This window comes from Pseudonaja textilis, chromosome 2 (assembly GCF_049901715.1).
Source record: "Pseudonaja textilis isolate UNSWEBS1 chromosome 2, rPseTex1.2, whole genome shotgun sequence".
In the NCBI taxonomy this organism is placed as follows: domain Eukaryota; kingdom Metazoa; phylum Chordata; class Lepidosauria; order Squamata; family Elapidae; genus Pseudonaja; species Pseudonaja textilis.
Genome location: NC_141991.1, coordinates 107,485,385 through 107,508,965, shown reverse-complemented (window position 1 = coordinate 107,508,965; position 23,581 = coordinate 107,485,385). Strand labels below are relative to the sequence as shown.

The following is a 23,581-nucleotide window of genomic DNA, read 5'->3' as shown; positions in this document are numbered from 1 at the left end:
ATGTGAATGTCAGAAAAATGTAGGTGCTGAGGATTTTCAGCAATGGAAGAAGTTCAAAATTATTATCAGCTAATTCTAAGAACTTGCAACTCCCTTAGCCACCAACTTTCCCTAATAGACTTCATTTAATTATACCAGTTTTGAATACTCCCCATTAGTTCATCAAGCATTTTTCTTTTTTCAAATTGCATATTACAGAATTATTTCATTCAACTCTAAACTGCCCGATAGGTATTAGATTGAATTGTTTATGGGTTGTTTTTTTTCAAAATTGTTGTATCTTATAAGGGCTTTTGCTTCTTTAATATTATGAAAACTGCTTCCTGAGCATGAAGTAGCAATTTAGGAAGAGCATTTTTTTCTATAAGTAAATCCTTTGGGCCTAGTCATTCACCTGAGCCTGAATGCTCTCTTGGAGTGGAGTCACCCGGAGACGCTTGGCAGATGAAGCAGTCAGAGTAGGATCCAAGGCTGATCGATATTTTCCTGCCTGAAGTTCATAATCCTGTTTTTTAAACAAATACCAATCAGTCATATAATTGGAGGAGGATAGATAGGTTAGCTAATTTGAAATGGAAACTGTAGAACCATGCAAAACATACATTGAGAATAGACTGCACATTCCGGGACAAGTTGATGACTGAATTTTTGTCAGACTCTTTACTCTGGATTTCATCTGCCAGCCTCTGTAGGGGAAGTAGAGACAGGGAGTTAGGATACGTTCCTGCACAATGTTAGATTAATACTTAACTAGATTTTTGCCTATCTTTCAAGCATTAATTCTATGATCATTGCTTTATAAGCAATATAACAGCTCTGCGCGTGTGAATTTTTCAGACACTGTACATTGCCGTTTCCTGTTGCAGTCACTGAGTAAAGAACACGCATGTGTGAATGTTACATGCAGGCATATCTCTCTGTCATCAGTTCCTCCATGAAAGATTCCTAGTGAGAATGTGCCTTCCATTCTTTAGTTCGAGCATAGGGTAGTGCTCTCATACCTTCTGGGCCTCAAGCTTGTAGTTAATCTGGCTTGGTCCATCTGTGGTCTTGACCTTGTGCTTCGGGAGATTGTTGAGCCAGAATATCAGGTTCTCATTGGCATTTTGGAACTGATGGTAAATGAGGCTGGTATCCCAAAGTGTCTTCTCCCTGCACAGCAAGATGGCTGAGATTAACTTCTTTGGATGACTTCAAGAAAAGATCTTACAAAGAATAAAGTCCAGAAATAGTCAGATAAGCAAAGGCTCATCAACTCAGCCTTTACAATACAGGAGAAAGGCTTTATAAACAGATTTTTAAAAATAATTAGTTGACATTTTAATGTCCATTCCCCTATTGGAAATCTCTTAACAGATCAACAGAGTTGGAAGGAACCTCGGAGTCTTCTACTCCACCTCCCTGATCAAGCAGGGAACCCTATACCATTTCAGACAAACGGTTGTCCAATTTTTTCTTAAACACTTCCAGTGTTGGAGCACTCACAATTTCTGGAGGCAAGTTGTGCCACTGATTAATTATTCTAACTGTCAGGAAATGTCTCCTTAGTTCTAGGTTGCTTCTTTCCTTGATTAGTTTCCATCCATTGCTTCTTATCAAGTATTTAACTCAATTTTAAATTATTAATGGCAGTGAACAGTGCTCATGATTTGCAGTGTATGAATATACAAGAAAGAGCAAAACTTGCAAAAATTTCCTATCCAGCTTTAAAATCCTCTGAGAATATGAGAAGGGAGTTTATAAAAACCGTCAATTCTCTATCGTTAAGATCTTTTGCTTATCTTACAAGAGCAACATTTTCAATATCTTTGTTTCTTTGTTTAAAAGACTTACACGGCCACTATATTATGTAACACAACTCTGTGTGGCTTAAAAGAATTTTAAAAACCCAAGAAATGGTACACATTGTCCTTGATTTACAACAATTCATTTAGTGACTGTTCAAAGTTACAATAACACTGAGAAAAGTGACTTATGACCATTTTTTACATTTATGACGATTGCAGCATCCTCATGGTCACGTAATCAAAATTCAGATGCTTGGGAACTGATTCATTTTATGACCGTTGCTCTGTTCCCAGGTCATGGGATCACTTTTAGCGACCTTCTGACAAGCAAAGTCAATTGGGAAGCCAGATTCACTTTATTTGTTATTACTAATTTAACAACAGCAGTGATTCGCTTAACAACTGTGGCAAGAAATGTCGTAAAAGGGGTAAAATTCATTTAACAAATGCTTGCTTAGAAACATATATTTGGGGCTCAATTGTGGTTGTAAGTCGAGGACTGCCTGAAAAGCCAAAGCTGTACTAATCATTTCCACCACTAGAGTTCAGAGGGGTTTCTTACCGTTGATCCAGCTGGTCAGCAACCATATGATACCGATCATTAATGAGCTGGACTTCCTTTTTCTGCCTGGGCAGATCTGGACAATATTCTTGAAAGTTGTTTTGCACGGCACTGCAGCTGTGCTCTGTGTCCTTAAGGCTTCGGTTTAATTTGAGCAGGCAGTTCTCCTGTTTCACTAAATCGTGCTTCAGTTTCTAAAAAAGAGAAAAGATATGGGTGTCATGGAGACTTACAAATGGCATAAATACGTATTTGTGCAACTGTTTACTTAAATCATCTGATCTTCAGAAGTATCATATCTGATTTCCCTTTCAATTGGTTTATTAGGGGAAAGAGCATAGACAAGTAACTGGATTTTAAGAAAAGAACAGAGCTGTAAATTCAGTTGGTGAGGGAAAACAGCAAAGAAAAGTGGCTATGGCTGAGGGAAGAATTAAGAAATGAAATGCAGAAAGAGGCTCTGTGGGAGAAAATAATAATTTTCCTGGCTTTATAATTAGGATGCTGGAACCAAATGCCTCGCCTCAGGAATAAAGTTGTTTTTGGAGCCAAGGACATATTCGGAATATTGACAGCACATCATTGCATATTCTTATTAAATGACTGTCAAGTGGGGGAGAAGGAAGAGAGCTTGTCTTTCATAAATGATGGTAGTTATGCTGCTCATAAAAGCCATTTATTGGAAGGTGATTGGCAGTGCTGTTTCTTCCTTCTCCTGTCTAGATGGGTTTCTGTTTGTGAAGGCAACTAATTTTTTTCTGAACTGAAATGCACACTGCAACCAGAAATTCCTTTGGGGTTTTCCTGGGCCCCAAATGTACATCTGTAAATAAAAAATGTCTTTTAAAAAAAGGAGATGTATGAAGGAGTTGCAGGGCATCAGTGAAAATGTCTCCAAGCACAGTGCCTCTGCCTGTGTCTGGTTTCTCCAACTGGCAAATCAAGAAATCTTTCCCATGAGAGCCTTGGTGCAAAAAACCTCAACCTCTATACTATTTTAATCATATATGTGACCTACATATTATGGCCAAAGGGTACAATTTGAGGGTTAAGTGAACTCTAAATATCCTTTAAATGTAAATACAGAATTTTAATTTTGAACATAACTGAAGGAGAAAATGATTAACAATAAGACTGAGCAATAATAACATTAACTATATTTTATTCATTGATGAGTGGGCAGCCATATAAATTGAACAAGACCACTTCTATCCCATCTTTCATCTGGGAGTTTAAGGTGGCATGTCAAATATGTTTTTCTTGATACTTTTATTGTATACCATCCAGAGTCCCTCTCTGTTGGAGATGGGTGGTTCAGAAATGTGAAAAACAAACAAGTAAACGAACAGAGAAGTTTATCTTAATGGTTTGATCTTTATTTGGGCTTTTAGTTGATCAACTCTATTCTGTTCGTGTAAGGGTGTGAGATTGGATGGTTGGATGGACAAGCATCACCACATGGAGTATCCATGACTTCAGACAACTCTTACCTGAAGTTCATTAGCACGATCTTGCAGTGCATTAGGTGAAGCTGGAATGGTACCATCATGAGATAGCTTGGCCTCAATGGTGCTAATGATCCTGTCCACGTTTTCTATCTGAGTTTCCAAGTTCACACTTGCTTTGGCTCTGAGGAGTGTGAGACAATTTCACTCTAAGACTATTTTCATCAGTAGCACAATAAAACAAAAAGTTCGTCCCCCTGTATCTTTCAACATGTAATACATAAGAATTTACAGAAACATTTTGCAGAATGCTGCTGCTTTACCACTAAAGATTCTTGCCCAAAAGATACTATGGATGTTACTTACTTTTCATCATATAACCTGCAGAGTACTTTAACATCATTGTATTTATTCTTGATGTTGTTGAGCATCACAGGAATTTGAGAGGCAGAGGTACCAGCAGGCTTTTTTGAAAGATAGGTCTCACATGCTTTCTGAACAGCTTCTTTTTCTGTTCCTATAATCTGAATGTTCCTGTTTGTTCTCTGAGAAAAATGAAGATTAAAAAAAAATCAGTTCAATTGAATGGACTGCAATGATTATATGTATGGCAGGGTGATGGAGTTGAGGGGATGATATGCACTAACCTTGTCTTATCCTATAATATCAATCCTAGATGCCTCCATATTTTGTTTTGTCTGAAACCTGGAACAATCAGTATATTCTTGATTTTGTTTTTCTTTTTTTTTTAATAAAAATTTTATTTGGGTTTTCACAAAACATAATACAAGTAAAATTTCTTTTTTTGAGAATAGCATGGTCCCGGGTTATCACTTCTCCATACAGACACAAATTCAATTTCACATTCATCTTTGTGTTCTATTCCATATCTTATTACTATTTTAACATTTTCTCAATAATTTTCCCTTCCCTTAGTTTTCTCAATCTTATTTTTAATTATCTCATTCCTTTCTAAATTCAGTTATATATATCTTTTTCTAAGTTTCAATACCTTTCTAGTCATCATATTTATACTTTTGTCTGTCCTGTTTCAATTTCATATTTTCTTTTCTCATTAAACAAATTTTTCCTCTGTAGTTACTATTGGAGTATGACACCTTTGTATCTTTTAATTTTTATCCATTCAACTCTTATTTAAACTTCAGTTTATGCCTTTACAATTATAACATTCAATATAACACATAACTTCCAGTCGAACTCTGCTTGGTACATTCTTAAAATACGCACTAAGTTCTTAAAGAGAAAATATATATATAGCAATAATAAATAAAATACTTATTCTATTCCAATTCAGCTCTATCATTAATGTTAGTTATAATCTTTGAAATCTTTAACATTCCTTTTCAATAGGATATCATACTTCTAGGAACACTTATAATATTTCCATAATTTTTTCATGTTTCTTTCATATTTCTCTTCATTTAAATGTTTATAACACATTTATAATAATTAAAATGTTCCATTCCTTTCCTAATTTCATTCTCTCATTCTCTTTATTTCATTTATTTATTAAACATTCCATTACATTACAATGAGTATTTTATCTATCATTTTAGTCACACTTGTTTCATATTTTCAAAGTTCATTTCTATTTCTAATATAACAATATTATCTTATGTACCCTTGCAGAATCCCCCTTTCAATTAAGTTTTCATCCATTATCTCTGTGTCTTGTATGTTTTCCCTGTTTCTCTATGTCCTGATTCTGTCCTTTATAATTTCTTTTCCTTTCCCTCTTCTCCCTCTTCTCCCTTCCCTTTTTGACCCCTTCTTTCTCTAATTCTGATTCTCTCTTTTGTAATCCTCTCTTCTGTTTCTTTCTAATGTTATCATTACTTTTCAAACTATTCTTTTGGGGGGTTATTTTTTCAGATCTTAAATTTTTCACTCTCTTTCCCCCCTTCCCTTTCTTTTCCCCACATAGAAATTCCTGATCATTGAAAATGGCTTCTTCTTTGTCCCGCCCTTCTTATTCTACAGGCATTTGTTGCTGTTTCTCATAGTTCAGGATCTCCATTTCTAAAAATTGAAATACGAAGCCAAAAGAACCTCTTCTTTCTTGTGCATCTTCTTTCTGTTTTTTAAGTTCCATTCTCAATTCTTCCAAGAGTGATACCATTTTAAAAACTTTTAAACAACCACCCGATTGATTTTAGTCCTTTAGATCCAATAGCCAAAAATCCAAAAATCACGAAGTAATCCAAATAATCCAAAGCTGTTTCTTCTTGCTTCTTTTTTCCACTTTCTTTTCCTGGGCTTCTCCTATCTTGTTACAAAGTTTCAGTTAAAATGTATCTTTTAGGAATCTTGTTAAAGTTTTACTGTTAATTCCTTTCACTTCCAGGTGGTCTCCTCCCTTTTTCCAAATCCACCCTTTTGTTTTTTTCCCCTTCTTTTAAAAGTTTTTGAGAATCCAGAAATCTTTATTATCCCTTTGATATTTTATTTTCAGCTTAAATACCTGTTAATGTCAAAGTGGATTTTTGCCGATTTCTTGCTTAAATCTCTCAGTTGTCAATATAGGGAAGGAAAAAAACACCAAATCCTTTCCCTTCCCTCTCTCATTCACAGCTTCAAAGTCTTCTTTGGGAATAATGTTGTTCTTTATAATTCAAATTCCAGGGTACCTTGTATTGTTGTTTTTCCAGTTCGACCTGGTCAGCCAAAACTTTATCTTCTTATCTTCCTCCTGAACATTCTTTTCCCTTCGAGTTCTTTTTTGAGGTGGCCATTTCTGACCACCACTGCAACTGCCTTCGGGAAAGAGAGTAATGGCCAGCTGGGGAGGAGAGATGCGGCTCTCCTTGACCCTGCTGGCAGTCTCCCCCTTCTTCATCACTCTATGGGGTGGCTTAGCCCTGAAAGCAGCCAGCTCGGGGTGCTCCAGCGGTGAGCACAGATCGAAACTGCGCACAGTCGCAGATTTCGGTCTGTCGCCGAAGAAGCTCAAACTGGATATCCTTGATTTTGTTTTTCAAAATGGTAACTGATCCAAAATAATCCAATAGACTATTCCATAATGCAGTAGTTTATTCCCAATTCAAGACAAAACAAAATGTATTCTCTGTTTTGTGTGTCCCTCTAGTACTGGATAATCTATGCTGATTTTTGTATTTCTTTTATACTTCTTTTTACTTTTCCAACTTAGTGGACAGCGGGCTCCTGTTCACATTCAAGAGAGTTTAAGGCAAATATTTTCTATAAAAGAATATTTACAGATACTGATGAATAGTATAGCTAGTCACACATTTGATTAAAACATTCAAAAACAGAACAAGGCAGGAAAAGAGTTGATAGAACATGAATCTAATCTTAATCAGACAACTACAAATATTGGACTATAAGGCCTTTCTGTTCTTTATTATTCAATTATGTCAGTGAGCATTCATTCTTGCTTGTTTTTACACCAGCAATAAATGCGCTACATACTTTTTTGACATGTACAGTATATAAATATTTTAGCTTTCAATAGTATTTAGGCAAATATGAGAATATCAGCTATCACAGGCAAGCAAGCAGTCAAACTCCTTTGGTACTTGCCTCCTGATGTTTGATCCGTTGAGTAACATCTTCTATAGGGTCACTGTGATTTAACGGAGACCTTGTGCGGTTAAAAATGTCCATTTTAATTTGCCCCAAATCAATATCAATTTTATTCAGCTTATGGAGCAAATGGTCAGCTTCAGAGTCATCCTGAACTGCAGTGAAGGTTCTGATTGCGGCTAGAATGACAAATAACATTGACATTCCTATGGTATGGTCCAAATTAAATAAAACGTCCACATTAAGCAAAATTTCTCATTCACATACATATTAATCTATCGGGATAACCCTTTCATGTTCACCTCCAGTTTAACAAACAATTGGGAAGTCTGAGATTCTGAAGTAGTAACCTTATTAGAAGCATAACATCACATGATCTGGTCAGGTTGAGGTCTTTGGGGCAACAGTACCTGAGTACTTTAGCATTCTGATTACACAATGATATGTTCCTAACAGAAAGCAGTTAAGATACTAACAGACCTTGATGGCTGTGTTTCATTGATTCCTTGCTGCTGCTTCTTAGGGTGGTCTGGATGGAAGCTCTCTTCTGTTTCATTGTGTTCAGCTCACCTTCTAGCCTAAGCACAACAAAGGGGTCAAGAGTGTTCATAGCAGAGAGAATTCCTACAGTGCTTACGTATAGGAGGTAGTTGTTAGAAAAGCTACACAATCAAAGGTTCTAATTATAGATTAAGAGTAAACAGAATCTATTTTCATCCCATGAATGAAGTACATGGCTTAGATCCATAATTGGAAGTGAACATATATGACACAGGCCTAGTTATATGTTGATGAATGCTGTAAGAAATGCTTTTTTATAGATTCTTCCTATACTATTCCAGAAGCGTTTACAAACAATACTGTCTCTTACTTTGCCAAATTACACCAGCGCTTTTCCTAATCCAAGCATAAAGGGCACAATACTCATTGTGACATTACTTTTATGCAGTACAGGTAGTCCTTGACTTGCAACCATATTTGGGATTGGAAGTTGGAACCTCCATTGCTAAGCCATGGGGGTTGTTAAAGTGAGTCATGCCTGATTTTATGACCTTTTTTGCTGTGGTCATTAAGCAAATCACTGCAGTAATTAAGAGACTCTGGCTTCTCCTCTGACTTTGTTTCTTGGAAACCCCTTAGGAAAGTGGCAACTGGCATGTAAATGGCGATCACATGGCCCTGGGATCCTGCAACAGTCGTAAATACATGCCAGTTGCCAAGTACCTGAATTTTGATCATGCGACCCTGAGGATCCTGCAACAGTCGTAAAAGCAAGGATTGACTGTAAATTACTCCTTTTTTCAGTATATTGTAATTGTCTAAGGAGATTCTCAGTTACACAGGTCATGGCTGTCGCAAAGGTGCTTTTTGGTTGAGAAGCAAAAGGTCTTCAAAGAAAAACCAGAAAGTCCAGTTGCCTCTTGAAAAAAAAAAGCAGCTTTGGGAGTGTGTTGTAATCTTGAACAGTCATTAAATGAATGATTATAAGATGAGAACTACCTGTATTCTGGGTTTTTTTTTGGCCACCTAGCTGCTTTTATTCCTCAAGGAGTTTCTGGGTGATTATGATTTCCATCTGTTTTTGAGTAAAGTATATCAAATTCCCTATTACAGGGAATATTACAGGGTTGACTGATGGGAATGGTTGCAGGTACAGAGGACAAAGCCTGCCAGATTACTTGCCTTGGTAGCCATACTTTATTGACTATTAATCCTTTGGCGGGATGGGAGGAAGCAGAGATTGAGATGTCTCCTCTTCCTTCTGTGTTTGCTAAATTGTGAGTTATCAAGATGATTGGACAGAAGTTTATGCGCCCACCTGATCTTCTTCGTCCTTACTACAGTAGTCAGTTTTACAATGCTTACAATGCAATATTATCTAGGATTATGATACTATCTTTTTGTTTACCTTCTGACATCCACCTAACACTAAATATGAAACGAATAATGGAAAAAGGAAAAATTGTAGTGAATTTCAGATTTCAAAAAGAAACAGCAAAAGCAACGTAGACAAGATAGATAGATAGATAGATAGATAGATAGATAGATAGATAGATAGATAGATAGATAGATAGATAGATAGATGCCCTTGGTAGCACCCTTCACTTTCTCCCCTACCCCTTTTCCCCCCTCAGCCGCTAATTGCTACTTGAATATTTTTATACTTGTGTGGTGAGAAAACAGAAAAGAGAAAAATACAGGATTTTTTTTATTTAGAGAATTATACATGTGCAAAATGCCCTAGGTTATATTTCTGGGTGCATATTATTACAGAGTTAAGATAATGTTCCAACTCAATTCCATCTCCAATTTTTGTTTTTTGTTTTTAATCCCAATCACCCATCCTATATCCAAGGTAAAATCCCAAATTAAGATTTAATATCTGCATTTACCAGCAGTATTTGGTTCTGTTGGATATCTTTTATTTTATTTATTTTTTTAATTAATGAGTGGGCAGGAAAAAGATGCAGGAAAGAAGCTTCTTTATATTACTTATAAAAACCATTGGATGATTGTTATCCTGAAAGATGGAATTATAATAATAACAGCAAGACTAGCTTCATATTTGCAGGAAAAAGAGCAAAGAAGCTTTGTACTAACCTATTAACTCTGTCTATGGCCTCTAAGTCTGGAGGCGGAATGGAGAAACAAACAGCAGGTGCTATTTTACTCTCTTCTTTGGCATTCTGCACCACCCAGTTTTCCTGGTTGCTATTATTATTCAGAGTATACTTTTCACCTCTTTCAAGCTGTACCTAGAAGAATGAAGGTAGGAAGAAAAAGGGACCTTGATTTCTGATGGATTTCAACTTTTGCAGCAGTACAAATTCAATTTTTTTCAGAGCATTGTTCTCTTGACTACAGGAATGGGGATGTGGGAGAGCTGTTTAAATATTCTTAGAAGACAAATATTTTGTGCTCTCATGTCTGTTTGCTGTTGTAGCACACTATTGTATATCTGTATTGTTATATTACGTGATATTTCAAGACCTAGAGCAGTGGCCCCCACCCTTTGGGGCATCAGGGATCGGTTCCATGGAGAGAGGTTTTTCCACGGACTGGACAGGGCATGGTTTTTCATGCTGCCGGCATCCTGTAGTTGGGTCTTTGCTTGTTTGTGTGGCCCAGTTTCTGGCATGTCACGGACTGGTGCCGGGTCACGGATGACCAGGGGATGGAGACCCCTGACCCAAAGGAGTCTATCTCAGTGCAAGAAATCAAACTTCTAAGGCGGGGTGTCAAATTTGTGTCATTATGGTGGCGTCACATGATGTGTCGCAACTTTCCCCCCCTTTGCTATACTGGGTGTGGGCGTGGCCAGTATGTGACGCATCTGGCCTGCGGGCTGAGAGTTTGACAGCCCTGTTCTAAAGTCTTCCAAGTTTCCATGTTCTAATCTATATAATAAACCTGAGATTAATTAGTTGATGAGGATTTAAAAGTTCGTTGTATGAAACACACAAAAACAACCAGGAAATCTACATGGTCGGTTTTGTAACCTATTGGATAACTTTATCAGTGTATGGAAAATATAAAATGAATGTCATTACTGTATGAGAGAAATATTTTGCAGAGGGTCAGGTCATTATGCTGTGATTTCACACCATACTGTATCCTTTTTAGAGTACTTCACAGCTCCTTTCCCTTCTGTTCTTGAGAAGTACCACCACCGGAGTGACATAAGCAAGAATTAAAAACACAGCAAGATACATATTAGCAAAGCAGAGTTGCAGATGGAACAATTTCTATCACCCATTATAAACTGTTTCATACCTCACCCAAATCCCAATCACAAATGGCATCTATTATAATTGGTTGGGAACACTGGATTCTTCGCAGTTTCAAAGGACTAATCTCTTTACTCCTTCGCTTTAGTTCTGCAATGGTCTTTTCAGCTTGTTTCACAGTCTTCTCATCATTCTAAAAAAAAAGAAGAGTGGAGAATTAGAGCTGGTATGTATCTGAGAAAAAATTTGCATCCAGAGTTATTTTTCTCCAGTAATGGGAAAATACATTATTTTTGAAAATCACAAGATGGCTGCCACTATGAAAAATCCCTGGTATGAGGCTTAGCAGTGGAATATAATTCCACTGCCATAGTTTATATACAGAAAAAAACCCACCTTTATAGAGCATGCCATTTATTCTGAAAGCCTTGAGCAGAAGGTTGGACTAGAAGACCTCTGAGGTCCCTTCAGCACTTTCAGTCTATATTCTATGAAGGGCTGACTTGCTGGCCAGGGAATATGGGTTTGGTTTGGTGAAACACCAGTTATATTATCTTTGCTATATGCTGAAGCAGTAAAAGGACCAATCCTGATGTTGAGAATATTTATGGGTTAATTACTTAAAGCAGGGGTGTCCAACCTTGGCAACTTTAAGACTTGTGGACTTCAACTCCCAGAATTCCTCAGCCAGCTGGCTGAGGAATTCTGGGAGTTAGAGTCCACAAGTCTTAAAGTTGCCAAGGTTGGACTCCCCTGACTTAAAGCATATTCCCATATTTAAAAGAATGGATGGGAGATACATATTATTCCTATTTCTGTCTTATACATGGCTATGAAGATATGAAGGGCCTATCGCAATTTATATATAATTCTATATCATGGTAGAGTTACAACAGTTAGGACTGGACAAACCAGTTTAAGTGAAAGTGCTCTTCCATTCCATTCCATTCCATTCCATAAGAGACAGTCACTTATCCGAAATGGTATAGATTCTCCTTCTTGAGCAGTGGGCTGGACTAGAAGACCCCCCACCTGTTCTATGCTATGCTATGCTATGCTATGCTATGCTATGCTATGCTATGCTATCCTATTCCTTATTCTCTTCTCTTGCATTTCAATTGTCTTTTCAGCAGCAATACCACATTGCCGGCTCGTGTTCAACTTACTATTTTGGGTTGCAAATGCAGCTGCAACCACTGAACAGGATACAATTTTTCTTGCTGCCACCTTTACCTTCCCTTGGGTCTGGTTTGTTAATACTGTAATTCCTGGTCCTGCAGTGCTACACTTAACTGAAGTTAGATGAAGCCATAAATAATAAAAAGCTTGGTTGTCATAGTAGTTTAGCTAAATCATTATTTATTCCAGGTTATTCAGATGAGAGCTTGATATCTTGCAGTTCTCCCTTGGGTTCTCACCTCCAGATGGCACATTAAGTCAGACACTATTCCCGGACTGTTTTTATTGAACTTGCTGTATTTGTTATCAAGATCATTGTTCAGCTTGTTCAAAAAGTGGCTCATATCATCAACATCATCATAGAACTAAAGAGAGAAGAAACAAAAAAAATACAGAAAAACAGATTGATCAAGAAGTACTTCTTTAGTTGTGAAGACTGGTTCATCTTTCAGGGATAGAGACATTTTGTCTCATTATAGCAAATCAGTACTCTCCAGGATATCAGATCCCTGCTGGAATTATCTAATTTTACTTATTAGATGTCTGATATCTGAACAGTCCTAGCAATTCCCAGAATCCAATGTGGCATGTTTGTTATTTTGCATATATTTTTGTTTTGGTTTTAAATGAGTTACAAACCCAATTCAATTGGAGTTTAGAATTTAAACTGAATTTGCTTTTTGGGATGAACTGAGAGAGAAAAAAAGGGAGAGTGAAACATTTTGATTTTTACTGGGACATCTCAGTACCATTCTTTGGCATGCTCTTCTGGAGAGATAATTATCTGAGGTCGATAAATTTAGATGATCATGTGAAAATGATGATCATCTAAATATATCGACCTCAGATAACCTCTCCAGAAGAGAGGTTGTGAAAATGATGGAAAGTATACTGTGACTTCAACAAACCCTTCACAAAATCTGCTGTGAGATCCAACGCAAAATGTTGGCATCATACAAAAAGTGGCTTGGAACAGTAGCATCCACTGAGCAAATCTCAGCAGCTCTACTAAGTAGCATATTGCAGAATTCTGTTCTAGTGCTTTTCAGTACATTTATAAATGGCAGAAATAAGAGATTAGAAAATATGACAATATTTACAGATGGCAAATATATTAGAGGAAAGTATTAATTTTTATGAGTATCTTGATAAGCTTGAATAGTAAATAGAAAACAAAAAAAGATGAATTGCAAATTGCAAATACATTCAATTTGGACCTTATTTTGGGTAGAAACAATAACATTATATGATGGAGGATATCATATTGGGCAGTAACTCATACAAAAATAATCTGGGTATCTGGATGAATCACAAGCTGAACATGTCAGCAGTGTGATTCAGCTGTAAACATGGAAATTGAAAAGAGAGAAGGCATCAAGCTCAAGAGAGGTTATAACACTCCTCTCTTCTGTATTAATCAGACCATACCTAGTATATTGTGTCCATTTCTGGATACTGGATTCTAGGAAAGGTATTGACAAATTGAAAAATAAGCTGCATTTCTTTTGCATCAAGTCCATTTACCTTTTTATAATTCTCTATGCTCTTCAGATGGTGCTCCTGACAGATACACAAGTTGAGAAAGTTTTGCCATTCATTCTTCAGGGCTTCCTGATGGGCCTGCAGTAATAAATGATAAATTGATAGTTGATAGTTGTTAGCTAAATAGATAGATAGATGAAAAGCAGATAAATAAATAAATATAATTCTCACATCTGTTACATTTTCATTTAATTTCTTCTCCAAAGACTATCATCAACAGATAATCATGCCTGATCAAATATAAAATAAATCTATCAAACTTCCTCTCAAATTTGATTATATTCAAGGCCTTATTCAAAATATTGTCTTGGAGCATACTTCATTTTGTTGTCTGCACAACAAAAGGGTATACAGAATATACCCTTGGGTATCTGTATAAATATTTTCTTCTGGGTAGATGGTAGAGAGTATGCAAAGCTTTGTTTGCTTTTACAGCCATTTCTTGGCCCATAAATTGCGTAGCAGTCTGACTCTGTTTACACAATATACTTTCAAAAATTCTTATGAGATTTTCTGTTTTACTGGAATAGTTAAAATGCTGTGAAAACTATTTTCTTAAGCTTGGTTTGCCAGTTGAGGAACAGATTGGGTGGCCTTGGGTGACAGGATTGTTATGGGGAAGGAAGGTGTGTTGGATATGTTTGTTGCCTTGAGTTATTTGTAAAAATTATAAGACAGGCCATAAATAAATGAATAAAATAAAAGTAAGAGAGTCTGTCTCAACAAATCTCAATGCTTACTTGTAATTACAACAATAAGATGGTCAATTTTTTGGATGATGATTCTCTTCAAATTATGATAAGTTTTTATTAGTTTAATATTAATACTGCACCTATTCTGCTAATTATAGCTTAGTTTTTCCACTAACAGGAAATATTGTGCAAATACTCTATTTGAATCTGAATTTACATTAATTTGTATATTTGGAACTATGAATATTGTAAAGACAATAATTTTAAAATTATTACTATTCCTGACTTGTTTAACAGTGCACTATGTCATTAATAAAGTGTTAACCTTATTTCTACATCAGATAGTATGTATTTTCATATTCATCAGTTCAGTAATAGCTATATTAATTGTACAGTTCACAGATATTCACAGAAAATACATTATATCATATTATCTGATATACAGTATATCTTGGTGGCTGCTAAAATAAATAAATAGATATAAATGTATACTAATATAGATTTGAGGCAAATTCACATCTTATTATCTAATCAATAGAATTAGAATATTGCTATTTGGTCATTTAATTTCTTATCTAGCCTTTCTAGTTTTCTGGAAGCAAATCTTCTAGAAAAGGATGAGGATCATACTGTTTTAATCTAGAAATTCATTGAGACATTCAATTTCTAAAATGACATCTATGGTTAAGCATTTCTTAATTTTCTTAATTTAGTTCTAAAGAGAGGTTTTATGCTTGCAAAATCCTTTCCTGTATGAACATTTAAGGTATACCTAAGTCCTCTCCAATATGCCAAAATGCCTCTTTCTAACAGGTGTTTCTGAAAGCTCTATAGTTACCTGTGCATTTGCTAATACTTCAGCATTAGGGACAATTGCAGATAACATTTAGACACCCCTGATCAAATTGTAGATTTCAGTTCCTAAATGAACAGAAGCTGAAACCACTCCCGTATGGAACTAAATTAATGCTTCATATCATGGCAAATATTACAAACGCTTCCTACCAGCTGTCCTGGTTTCTTCTCTGTATTTCTTTGTAGACCTACCTTTTCTAGCTCAGAAATATTTTAGTTCTTCTTGCATGTTGTCTATATTTGACATCTCCTCATAGATTTTCAATGACATTCAAATCTGGAGTTAGAAAAGGCCACTCCAAAATCCTTTATCTTTCTTTCTGTAAATTGTTTAATTTGGAAGATAGTTTCAGATCTTTGTCTTGCTGAAATACCTAAGGTTTTTTCAAGCTTCACACTGACGGTGCAGAGGCAATGGGGGGAGCCTTCTGTCTTCCAGACAAATGGCTTCTCGACTATTAGTAAAAAAAAGTTATTCAGTCACTCCATTTTTTCCTACTTGTCAAAATTTGTCTGAAAAGGATAATGGTGGAACTACTAATGAAAAAGCCAAGAGGTTTGTAAAAAGGATGAAAAAATTATTTGGATGTCTCATAAACAGTGAAATGCCCTAATTATACCCTCATTCAGAAGCGTATTTTTCTCTGTTGCCAGGCAGCACCCACTCCCTCAGGGCATGGTGAGAGAGAAAAGAGGAAAGTCCTTATTATTGGCTAAGTTGAGAGGGCAGTAATTTGTGGCTCCTCTTTGCCTTTGATCTTTTCCTAAACCAGTTGCTAATTAGAAGATGTTTGTAATTAAGAACAAGTGCAGCATTTGTTTTAGTTTTGCTATTATGTTTTGGTCCCATTCTAATTTTGTTAGGACAGGAACTTACCTTTGTTCTTATTTTAAAAAAAGAAAACAAAAACAAAACATTGTTAGCTCCTGAGAAGAATGGGGCAGATAATCAGACTAATGAAAAGAGTCTGGTCTTTTTGATTTCAAAATTTTGATATTTACCTGGATTGGGGTCACTGCTGGATGCTTCAGTTCAATCATCCGTTCTCCATCATCCTGAAGCATATTCACATACTCTTCCTGGTTAAGAAGCTCATTGTTTCTGAACTCCTGAAGAGAAGGAAGAAAGAATTAATAAAGTATAAGTGGCCACAATGAATGAGTGGAATGATGTAAATGATACACATGCAACAAATGGACTAGTTGGGAAAAGGCAATTTACTTCTTGGGAAGCCACCACAGCCCTGCCAGAGGACTAGTAGGTTATTTTATGGAATTCAAGTATATAGGGGGTCTTCATGATGGTAATTGGGATAGGAATGTCAATGATTAAGCAACGCAGTTATAAAGCATGATGTCACATGATGACAGTGCCCAGTGATGGCAGTTCTGGCTGATCCAGGTTACCACTGTTAAGTGAATTGTCACAGGTTGTTAAACAAGGGCTTCACATGACCATGACTTCCAAGTTTCTGCCAGATTCTGCGTGTAGGAAACTGACACAGAACTTTGCAAATCACAAACATGTGATTGATGATGTTGCAACGGTCAGAAATTTGGGCCAGTTGCTGAGCATCTGGATTGTAATCATGTGAGTGTGGAAGCATTGCAACAGCTGGAGCTGTAAGTATCACTCAGCACCATCACAAGTTTGAATGGTTCCTGAAAGAATGGACATAAACTGAGGGCCACCTCTACATTTAACAATGAGTAAATTTTGTTGAAATCAGTATGGCTGGAGGAAAATTTTGCCTGGGTTTTCCTACAAAAGCGTATGTAGTATATGGGCAAGGATGTGCCATGGGACACTTCTGAAACCGATGCTGCAGGAGAATTATGTTCCCTAACAGACTTCATGAACCAAGAATTCCCACATTTACAGATACAGTTTGACATCCAACTTTTCCTTTACCTCATACTCACGCCGGACTGACTGGGGATCAATCATTTGATCACTCCAGTCCTGCTTCAAGATCTTCTGCTGTTGCTCTGAGAGATATGCCAGCTCTTTCATGCAGCCTTGGAGGTGAATGTAGAGGCTATTCAAGCACTGGCCTCGCCAGATAGAGGCTTTCTGTCAGATTGAAGGTAAAAAAATATTGTCATTGTTGTTGTCCATCGTGGTACTCAATTTGGGAAGGTATCATCACATCCCCTTAAAACCACATGAGTCTCATATAGCATGTTAATATTTTCTTTAAAAAAAGTTATAACCCGACAATAGTGAAGAAAATTCTTACCAGCAAGTCCTTATATTGAATCTTTAAATCTCCAGCTTCCTGTTGGAGACAGTGAGAACAATTTTATTCTTAAAAGGAACAATACTAATGATTTACATAATGTGTTAAAAAGATACACCATCTTGTTTTATCTTACTGTGGAATTACAATTATATACTGTAATATTTAGATTTAATAGGATCTTTTGCTTTAAAAAAAATTTCCATGAGCAGATTGACCCTTTCATAATGTAGTCAATATTTACCATTTAAATATTGAAGGAATTGAATTGTTAACTAAACTCTCCCCCCAAATTTGCCTTTGACTGTCAGTCAGTACTATGAATAGATATTTCATTTTTTTAAAGTTAATTATGGCTCAGTCCGTAAACTGTTATTGTCCGATTACAGAGATGTTTTTATGAAAACATTCATTACAGTAATGGAACATTTTAGTATTGGATGCCCAGTATGCTAAGTGACATTTAATAAACCTTTTCAACTACATTCTGCAAATTTTAATTATTTATTTTGTTAAACAAATGTATATGGCTGTCAACCCAAGTGACTCAGCAGCTTACAACATTAAAACATTAATAATTTGAAAGTTCCCTATTTTTCTTATCTTGCAGCTTCAGAATAAATTGCTGGATAAGAAGAAAAAGTAGTCATTCCCAGTCAAACGCTAATGGTTTGAATTTGGATTTAATTTCAAAGAGCATGGCCAAAGTTGAAGACTTTTAAAGCTGTAGATTGCAACAGATTGTCTGCCCCTTTTGTCTTCACAAATTCAGTTCTCTCATATGTGTTGGATTACAGTTCAAAATGTCCCTACTAAGCTTCGGACAATTACTGGGTTAGCTAGTGATCATAGGACTTGTGATCCATTATGGCTTTGATTTGTATTTTTCTTCTTCACCATCACTGTTAATACACCCCTCAATTATGCAACACAAAAATGCTTAAAATAAATACTGTCAGTTCTCCAATCATATTACTGGGATACAATAATCATATCTGTACATACAGAATCAAGTTTCAAGTCTGTTGTCTTAGACTTCTGATATTTTCATATATTTTTCTTTTCAAGTGTAGTTCTGTCTCCTAGAGTACAATAATTCACTGTCTGAAGTACAGTTTACTGTACTTACCCTCAAAGGTTAGCAAATGAAGACTTGTGAATTTCACAAGGATAGGAACTTCACCTCTTTATAAAAGCTATCAATTCTAGAATACTAATGTTCACTGGGAGTTAAGAACTTGGTTTGTTTAAACAGGTCTTGTGAATGTGTAATGGTTCATTTTTCAAGGTGTGTGAATTCCAAGTTGGATATTCCTTAAAATGATCAGATTAATTATTCTTCACTCTCCAACCACACAGCACTGGGAAGACACGTATTATAATTTATCTCTACAGTGAAAAGACTGACCATATGCCATCTTACCATACTTTGAAGATTTTTGATCTGCAGGCCATATGCTTCTATCTCCTTCTGAAGAATGTTGTGTTCTGCAATTTGTTTTTCCAGCTCAGGCATTGTAGGTCCATATTGCCCTCCACTGATTTGATTCTGCAACAAACCCACTAGTAAGTCATCACACTGTATATATTCAGAGTTATTCAACTGCAAGAAAAAACTATTTCATTTTTTGATCTCTGGTCCAAATGGTTGCCATGTAGTTCCTAACACTTGTAACCACTGCTAGCAATGAAGCCAAATGATCCTGAAATGCTAGAGGCTAGAACTCAAAACCAGAAAAAGGTGCAGTAAAGTGGTTATGAGAAGAAGTGAGACAGGTAGAGACTGAAGAGATCATTTTGAAAGGTTTTGTAGTTGTCTCACCAAAAAGCTCATCTTATTGATAAACCTGTACCTCACAGAACTGATTAATTTGATACAAAGAATATATTATGGTATTATATTTTTGTGAAAACACAGGCAGAAAGACATGAGTAACAAAAAAAATCTGGTATCTTGAAAGCTTACACAAATAAAGTTGTTGAGTATGTTGATATCCAAGACAATAGTAATACGAGGCGAGATGCAAACCCTCCCAGCCTTAATCAAGGTGTGTTGATAACCTACTAACATAGTAATACAAATGGGAGATAATTTTATATGGAGCTCTCTAATACTGTACATTTGAAGAACAGTATCTGCAGAATAAAAACTAGAAATATTCAAGACACTAGAAAAGAGAACCATCAATATGCATTTTATTCCTAGACATTTTTAGAGTACCTAGGAAAGGAACACCATGAAAGCAAGTCTGACTGTGTTGCACTGGGAAGAAGAAGGGAATTCGTTCCAAGAGACCCTAAGAACCTTAGTAACAATACATTATTTCTGAGCTGACTTGTAAGTCACCAAAGGAGAATTCTACCCCTCTCCCAATCATTGTGTTAAATTCTGTGTATGAAAGTAATTTATGATTAATACAACTGTTGATTGGCACTCTTGGGAACAGTGCCCTCAAGTTTTTAACATTTTAACAAGACATACATCAAATACTTCTTCAAAGAATTGCCTCCAATTAAAGATTAGCAATTTAATTATATCTTAAATCTAGGTACCCTGATCTCATTCTCAGAGTAACTATTCTAGACCACCCTGGGCAACTCCTTTATGAAGTGAGAAAATGGAAGGGCATTTTAGTGCTTGTAGTTAAAGTACTTTGAACACTCATTTTCTCTGGGTTTGAGACATTTCTCTGGGTTTCAGGCATTACTACTCAATAGCTATTAGATTTTATGATATGTGAGGTTTTGCAATTAAAAACAAGGATATTCTAATTGTACTTATAACAACTTTCTTTGCTGAGAAATTACATTTAACAACAATACACAATCCCTATTTCTGTAATTCATTCAGTAATGGTGAAACAATGGGCTTGAAATATAGTTGCTAGGTTGCATTACTAGTGAAGCTGCATGTTCTTCATAATATTTAATATTTCCTGACCACTTGGTCTGGCATGAATGATTAAACCAGGGTTATTTTTATTTTCCTAAGTGGTAGGTTTTCAGTATATGAGAACAACTTGTTTTACCCATTGAACTAAACTATAGTTTGCTTCATTCGTAAGCTACAGGTGGCTATGTTTACAGTACATAACATAGTAAGTTAAGATCAAACAAGCCACCATAATGTGTAAACTTGGCCAATATGACTTGGTCTACCTTAAAGATTTGTCTATGACAAAGCAAACTTCCTGGTTTTATCATGAATTTGGATAAAAGGTTATTGAAAATATGATTGTATTACTAGGGCAAATCAGTGCCATTGTCAAAGCCACGCATGCCCTGGATAAGCATTGGTTGAGGTAATTTTTATTATGCCAGTATCGTCTTTGCCTTGCCAGGACAAAAAACATTTGTTCTTCTGCTATGATCTCTAAGTAAAGATGGAACTCGTGTTCAACTTTATTCATTTTGTTGCTCAAGAATTGCACTTGATCAAATGAAATGCCATATACCCAAGCAAGCAACTCTTACCTGCTTTTGTTCTAGAATTTTTGCCCAGTCCACTTTGGAACTAACTTCAGAAAGTGTAAATTTTTCATAGAGCTCTCGATATTCTGCACATTGATGTGTCATTCGGACATGGAGCTGCTTGATACTTTTGGAGGGGAGAAGAAAGAGAATTTCTTCATTAGAAAATGGGTTTCTTCAAGGAAGAATTGCCCAAACTTGATCTGAAGCTTGTCTCCATGCATTTACTATTTCTCAAGAGGGGTGCATGGAATATTTATCATGACTTACTCTTTTTCAATTTCAAAGGCTTGAGGATGTTTCAGATGCTTGACTTTGTCCACATCTAGGAAAAGGTCTTTTAATAGTGTCTCTGCGTCTTTCAAGTTTTTACCATTTATCTGCTGGAATTCCAAAGGCTTGTTCTGCTGACGATTAACAGCATCCTACAGCAAAAAAAACATAACATGCATAAGTCCCAGCAGAGAGGACAGAGAGAAAGTTGCAATTGTAAATCTAAAAGGCAGATGTTTTAGGCTGTAGCCTGAGTATGTAATTCTTGACCCTGATATTAATTCCATAAATGCAGGTAAATAAGTTTTATCTTATAGTTTATTATGTCAGCTTTTATCATATGGTAAATGTTAGGAATGTAAGTCACCTAACAGTGATTTGGGTTGGAAATATATAAACCAGGATAGACATTTTAATACTGTATCTTTAAGAATCCTAAAAGTGTAATTGGGTGTGGTTTCTCAAACAGCCATAAGATGGAGCCAGAAACCTGGATTGTTTATTCTTAGTCCCAGAAGAAGTCTCAGTGAGTCTCTCTGTTTCCTTCTGTTGGAGAGTATTGCCGTTACTCATAATTGACTGCTATTTTTGGATTTTATGTAAGTCTGATATTGAACTGTTTTTGACGCTGGACTTTGTTATTGGATTATCCCTGGACTGAAAACTGACTGATTTAACCATGAATGACTTGGACTGTGTTTGAACTTTGCTTAAACGTTTCTGGAAGTAAAAACCTACATTTACTGTACAGTGTATCCGTGTGCTGTGTGTGTATTATTCAAACACTTCTCTCAATACGTCTCCCTGTATGCGCTCGTTCTCCTAATGGGGACTTACCTCAACAGTACACAATTAATCTACATAATTCATCACATTGAATAAACTCCTTAGATTAAAGGGGAAAAAAACTTTGACTGAGCACTGAATTAGATATTTGTTGTTTTGATTTGGCAAGCCATGTTTCATATATTCTGAGTTCCCTGATAGTAGCCAGGAAAGTACCTAGGACTACTTTTGAATGGTTATCCTCTATCAAACATGGAAGGAGAGGCTCAAGTAAAACTAATTTAGCAACTGAGCGTACACTACACCAAGTAAACAGTCATCAAGAAACATAGAGCTTCTGTCCCCTCACTCTAAGATAAAAACTAAAAATTATTTTCATGAGTTAGTCATAGTCTTTTGATTCCAAGCTCAGAGTTATCATACATTCAAATATAGCCATCACTATATCCCTTCTCAGATAGCAGCATTATATAAAATGCAAAAAGGCAGGATGAAGTACTGTGCTCACAAAAGAAATGAAGGGCAGGAAATAAGAGAAAAGGAAAGGAAAAATAATTTTAATTCGCTCCAACAGCCATACTTATAGTTCTCTGTCCTTGCAAAACATTCTTGCTTCCATTAAGTCCATATCCTGATTCAAACACTGACTTTACTCTTTCAATATGTCAGCTCTTCTTGCTGCTTTCTGAGCTCACTAGCATTCACAAAGAAAGCTTTCTTTAATATTTTCAATGCTTCTTCCCAAATCATTTAATCATTTTTATGTTTAATTCTGTTCACTCTGCCAAAGGCTATCAGGTGTGAAAGATCAGGTCCTCACATGAAGGCTCAATTAAACTGATTTATTGCTAAAGCCTATACACACAGGAATCTTCTAAACTAACAGCACTTACCTGGAGGTAGGTAAGGGTCAATGGCACTCAAAGGTTGGACTCAGCTTGCTTTTGGCTACATAACAATTCTAGGTTGATCCCCCTTTTCACTCTACCCTCAAGCTCTGTTAATCCTCCTATAAAAGTTGTTCTTTAGTCCTTTTCAAATACCACCTGAACACCTTTTAATCAAAATTGCTTTGCATTTTCTTCCCTCTTTTTTTTAAGTGTTCCCTACCCTTTGATATATATTTTGAATTTTCTTTTGCTCCATATGCATACACAAATACTGTGTTTCTCCAACAATATGACCTCCCCCAATAGGAAGTCCCAGCATGTTTTATAGGCATAAAATGAAATTAAGCCCCTCCCGCCCAAAGTTAGGCCTATTTTAAAACATGCAAAATGGGGGGCAGGGCAGGATGGGCTGGCACTGGGCAGAGCGCAAAGAGCCTTGCCTGGGGCACCCCATGCAGCTGACAGGTGGGCCTTCCTGCCCTGTGGCAGAGTTCTGGCCAAGGCAGTGGGCGCCTCCCCGCCAGGCCCTCCATTGATCCTGCCTGGGCAGAGCCAGTAAAGTGAGCC

General features: G+C 36.3%; 2 protein-coding genes across 2 annotated transcripts in view; one reads left to right on the top strand and one right to left on the bottom strand.

The window, feature by feature from the left end:
- EVPL (envoplakin) overlaps positions 1 to 23,581 on the bottom strand; it is a 44,377-nt gene that overhangs the window by 5,623 nt on the left and 15,173 nt on the right. The window contains exons 3-20 of the mRNA XM_026702027.2: positions 21,336 to 21,490; positions 21,069 to 21,192; positions 19,018 to 19,143; positions 17,595 to 17,633; positions 17,267 to 17,428; positions 16,357 to 16,464; positions 13,790 to 13,885; positions 12,505 to 12,630; positions 11,133 to 11,279; positions 9,960 to 10,114; positions 7,839 to 7,936; positions 7,356 to 7,537; positions 4,161 to 4,339; positions 3,840 to 3,978; positions 2,350 to 2,543; positions 1,002 to 1,152; positions 603 to 686; positions 395 to 505 (exon numbers count right to left, since the gene is read on the bottom strand). Coding sequence (XP_026557812.2) covers positions 395 to 505; positions 603 to 686; positions 1,002 to 1,152; positions 2,350 to 2,543; positions 3,840 to 3,978; positions 4,161 to 4,339; positions 7,356 to 7,537; positions 7,839 to 7,936; positions 9,960 to 10,114; positions 11,133 to 11,279; positions 12,505 to 12,630; positions 13,790 to 13,885; positions 16,357 to 16,464; positions 17,267 to 17,428; positions 17,595 to 17,633; positions 19,018 to 19,143; positions 21,069 to 21,192; positions 21,336 to 21,490 — 2,376 coding nt within the window. The remainder of the gene's footprint in view (positions 1 to 394; positions 506 to 602; positions 687 to 1,001; positions 1,153 to 2,349; positions 2,544 to 3,839; positions 3,979 to 4,160; positions 4,340 to 7,355; positions 7,538 to 7,838; positions 7,937 to 9,959; positions 10,115 to 11,132; positions 11,280 to 12,504; positions 12,631 to 13,789; positions 13,886 to 16,356; positions 16,465 to 17,266; positions 17,429 to 17,594; positions 17,634 to 19,017; positions 19,144 to 21,068; positions 21,193 to 21,335; positions 21,491 to 23,581) is intronic.
- Positions 1 to 23,581, top strand: part of CDK3 (cyclin dependent kinase 3) — a 55,770-nt gene that overhangs the window by 21,299 nt on the left and 10,890 nt on the right. The window lies entirely within an intron of this gene.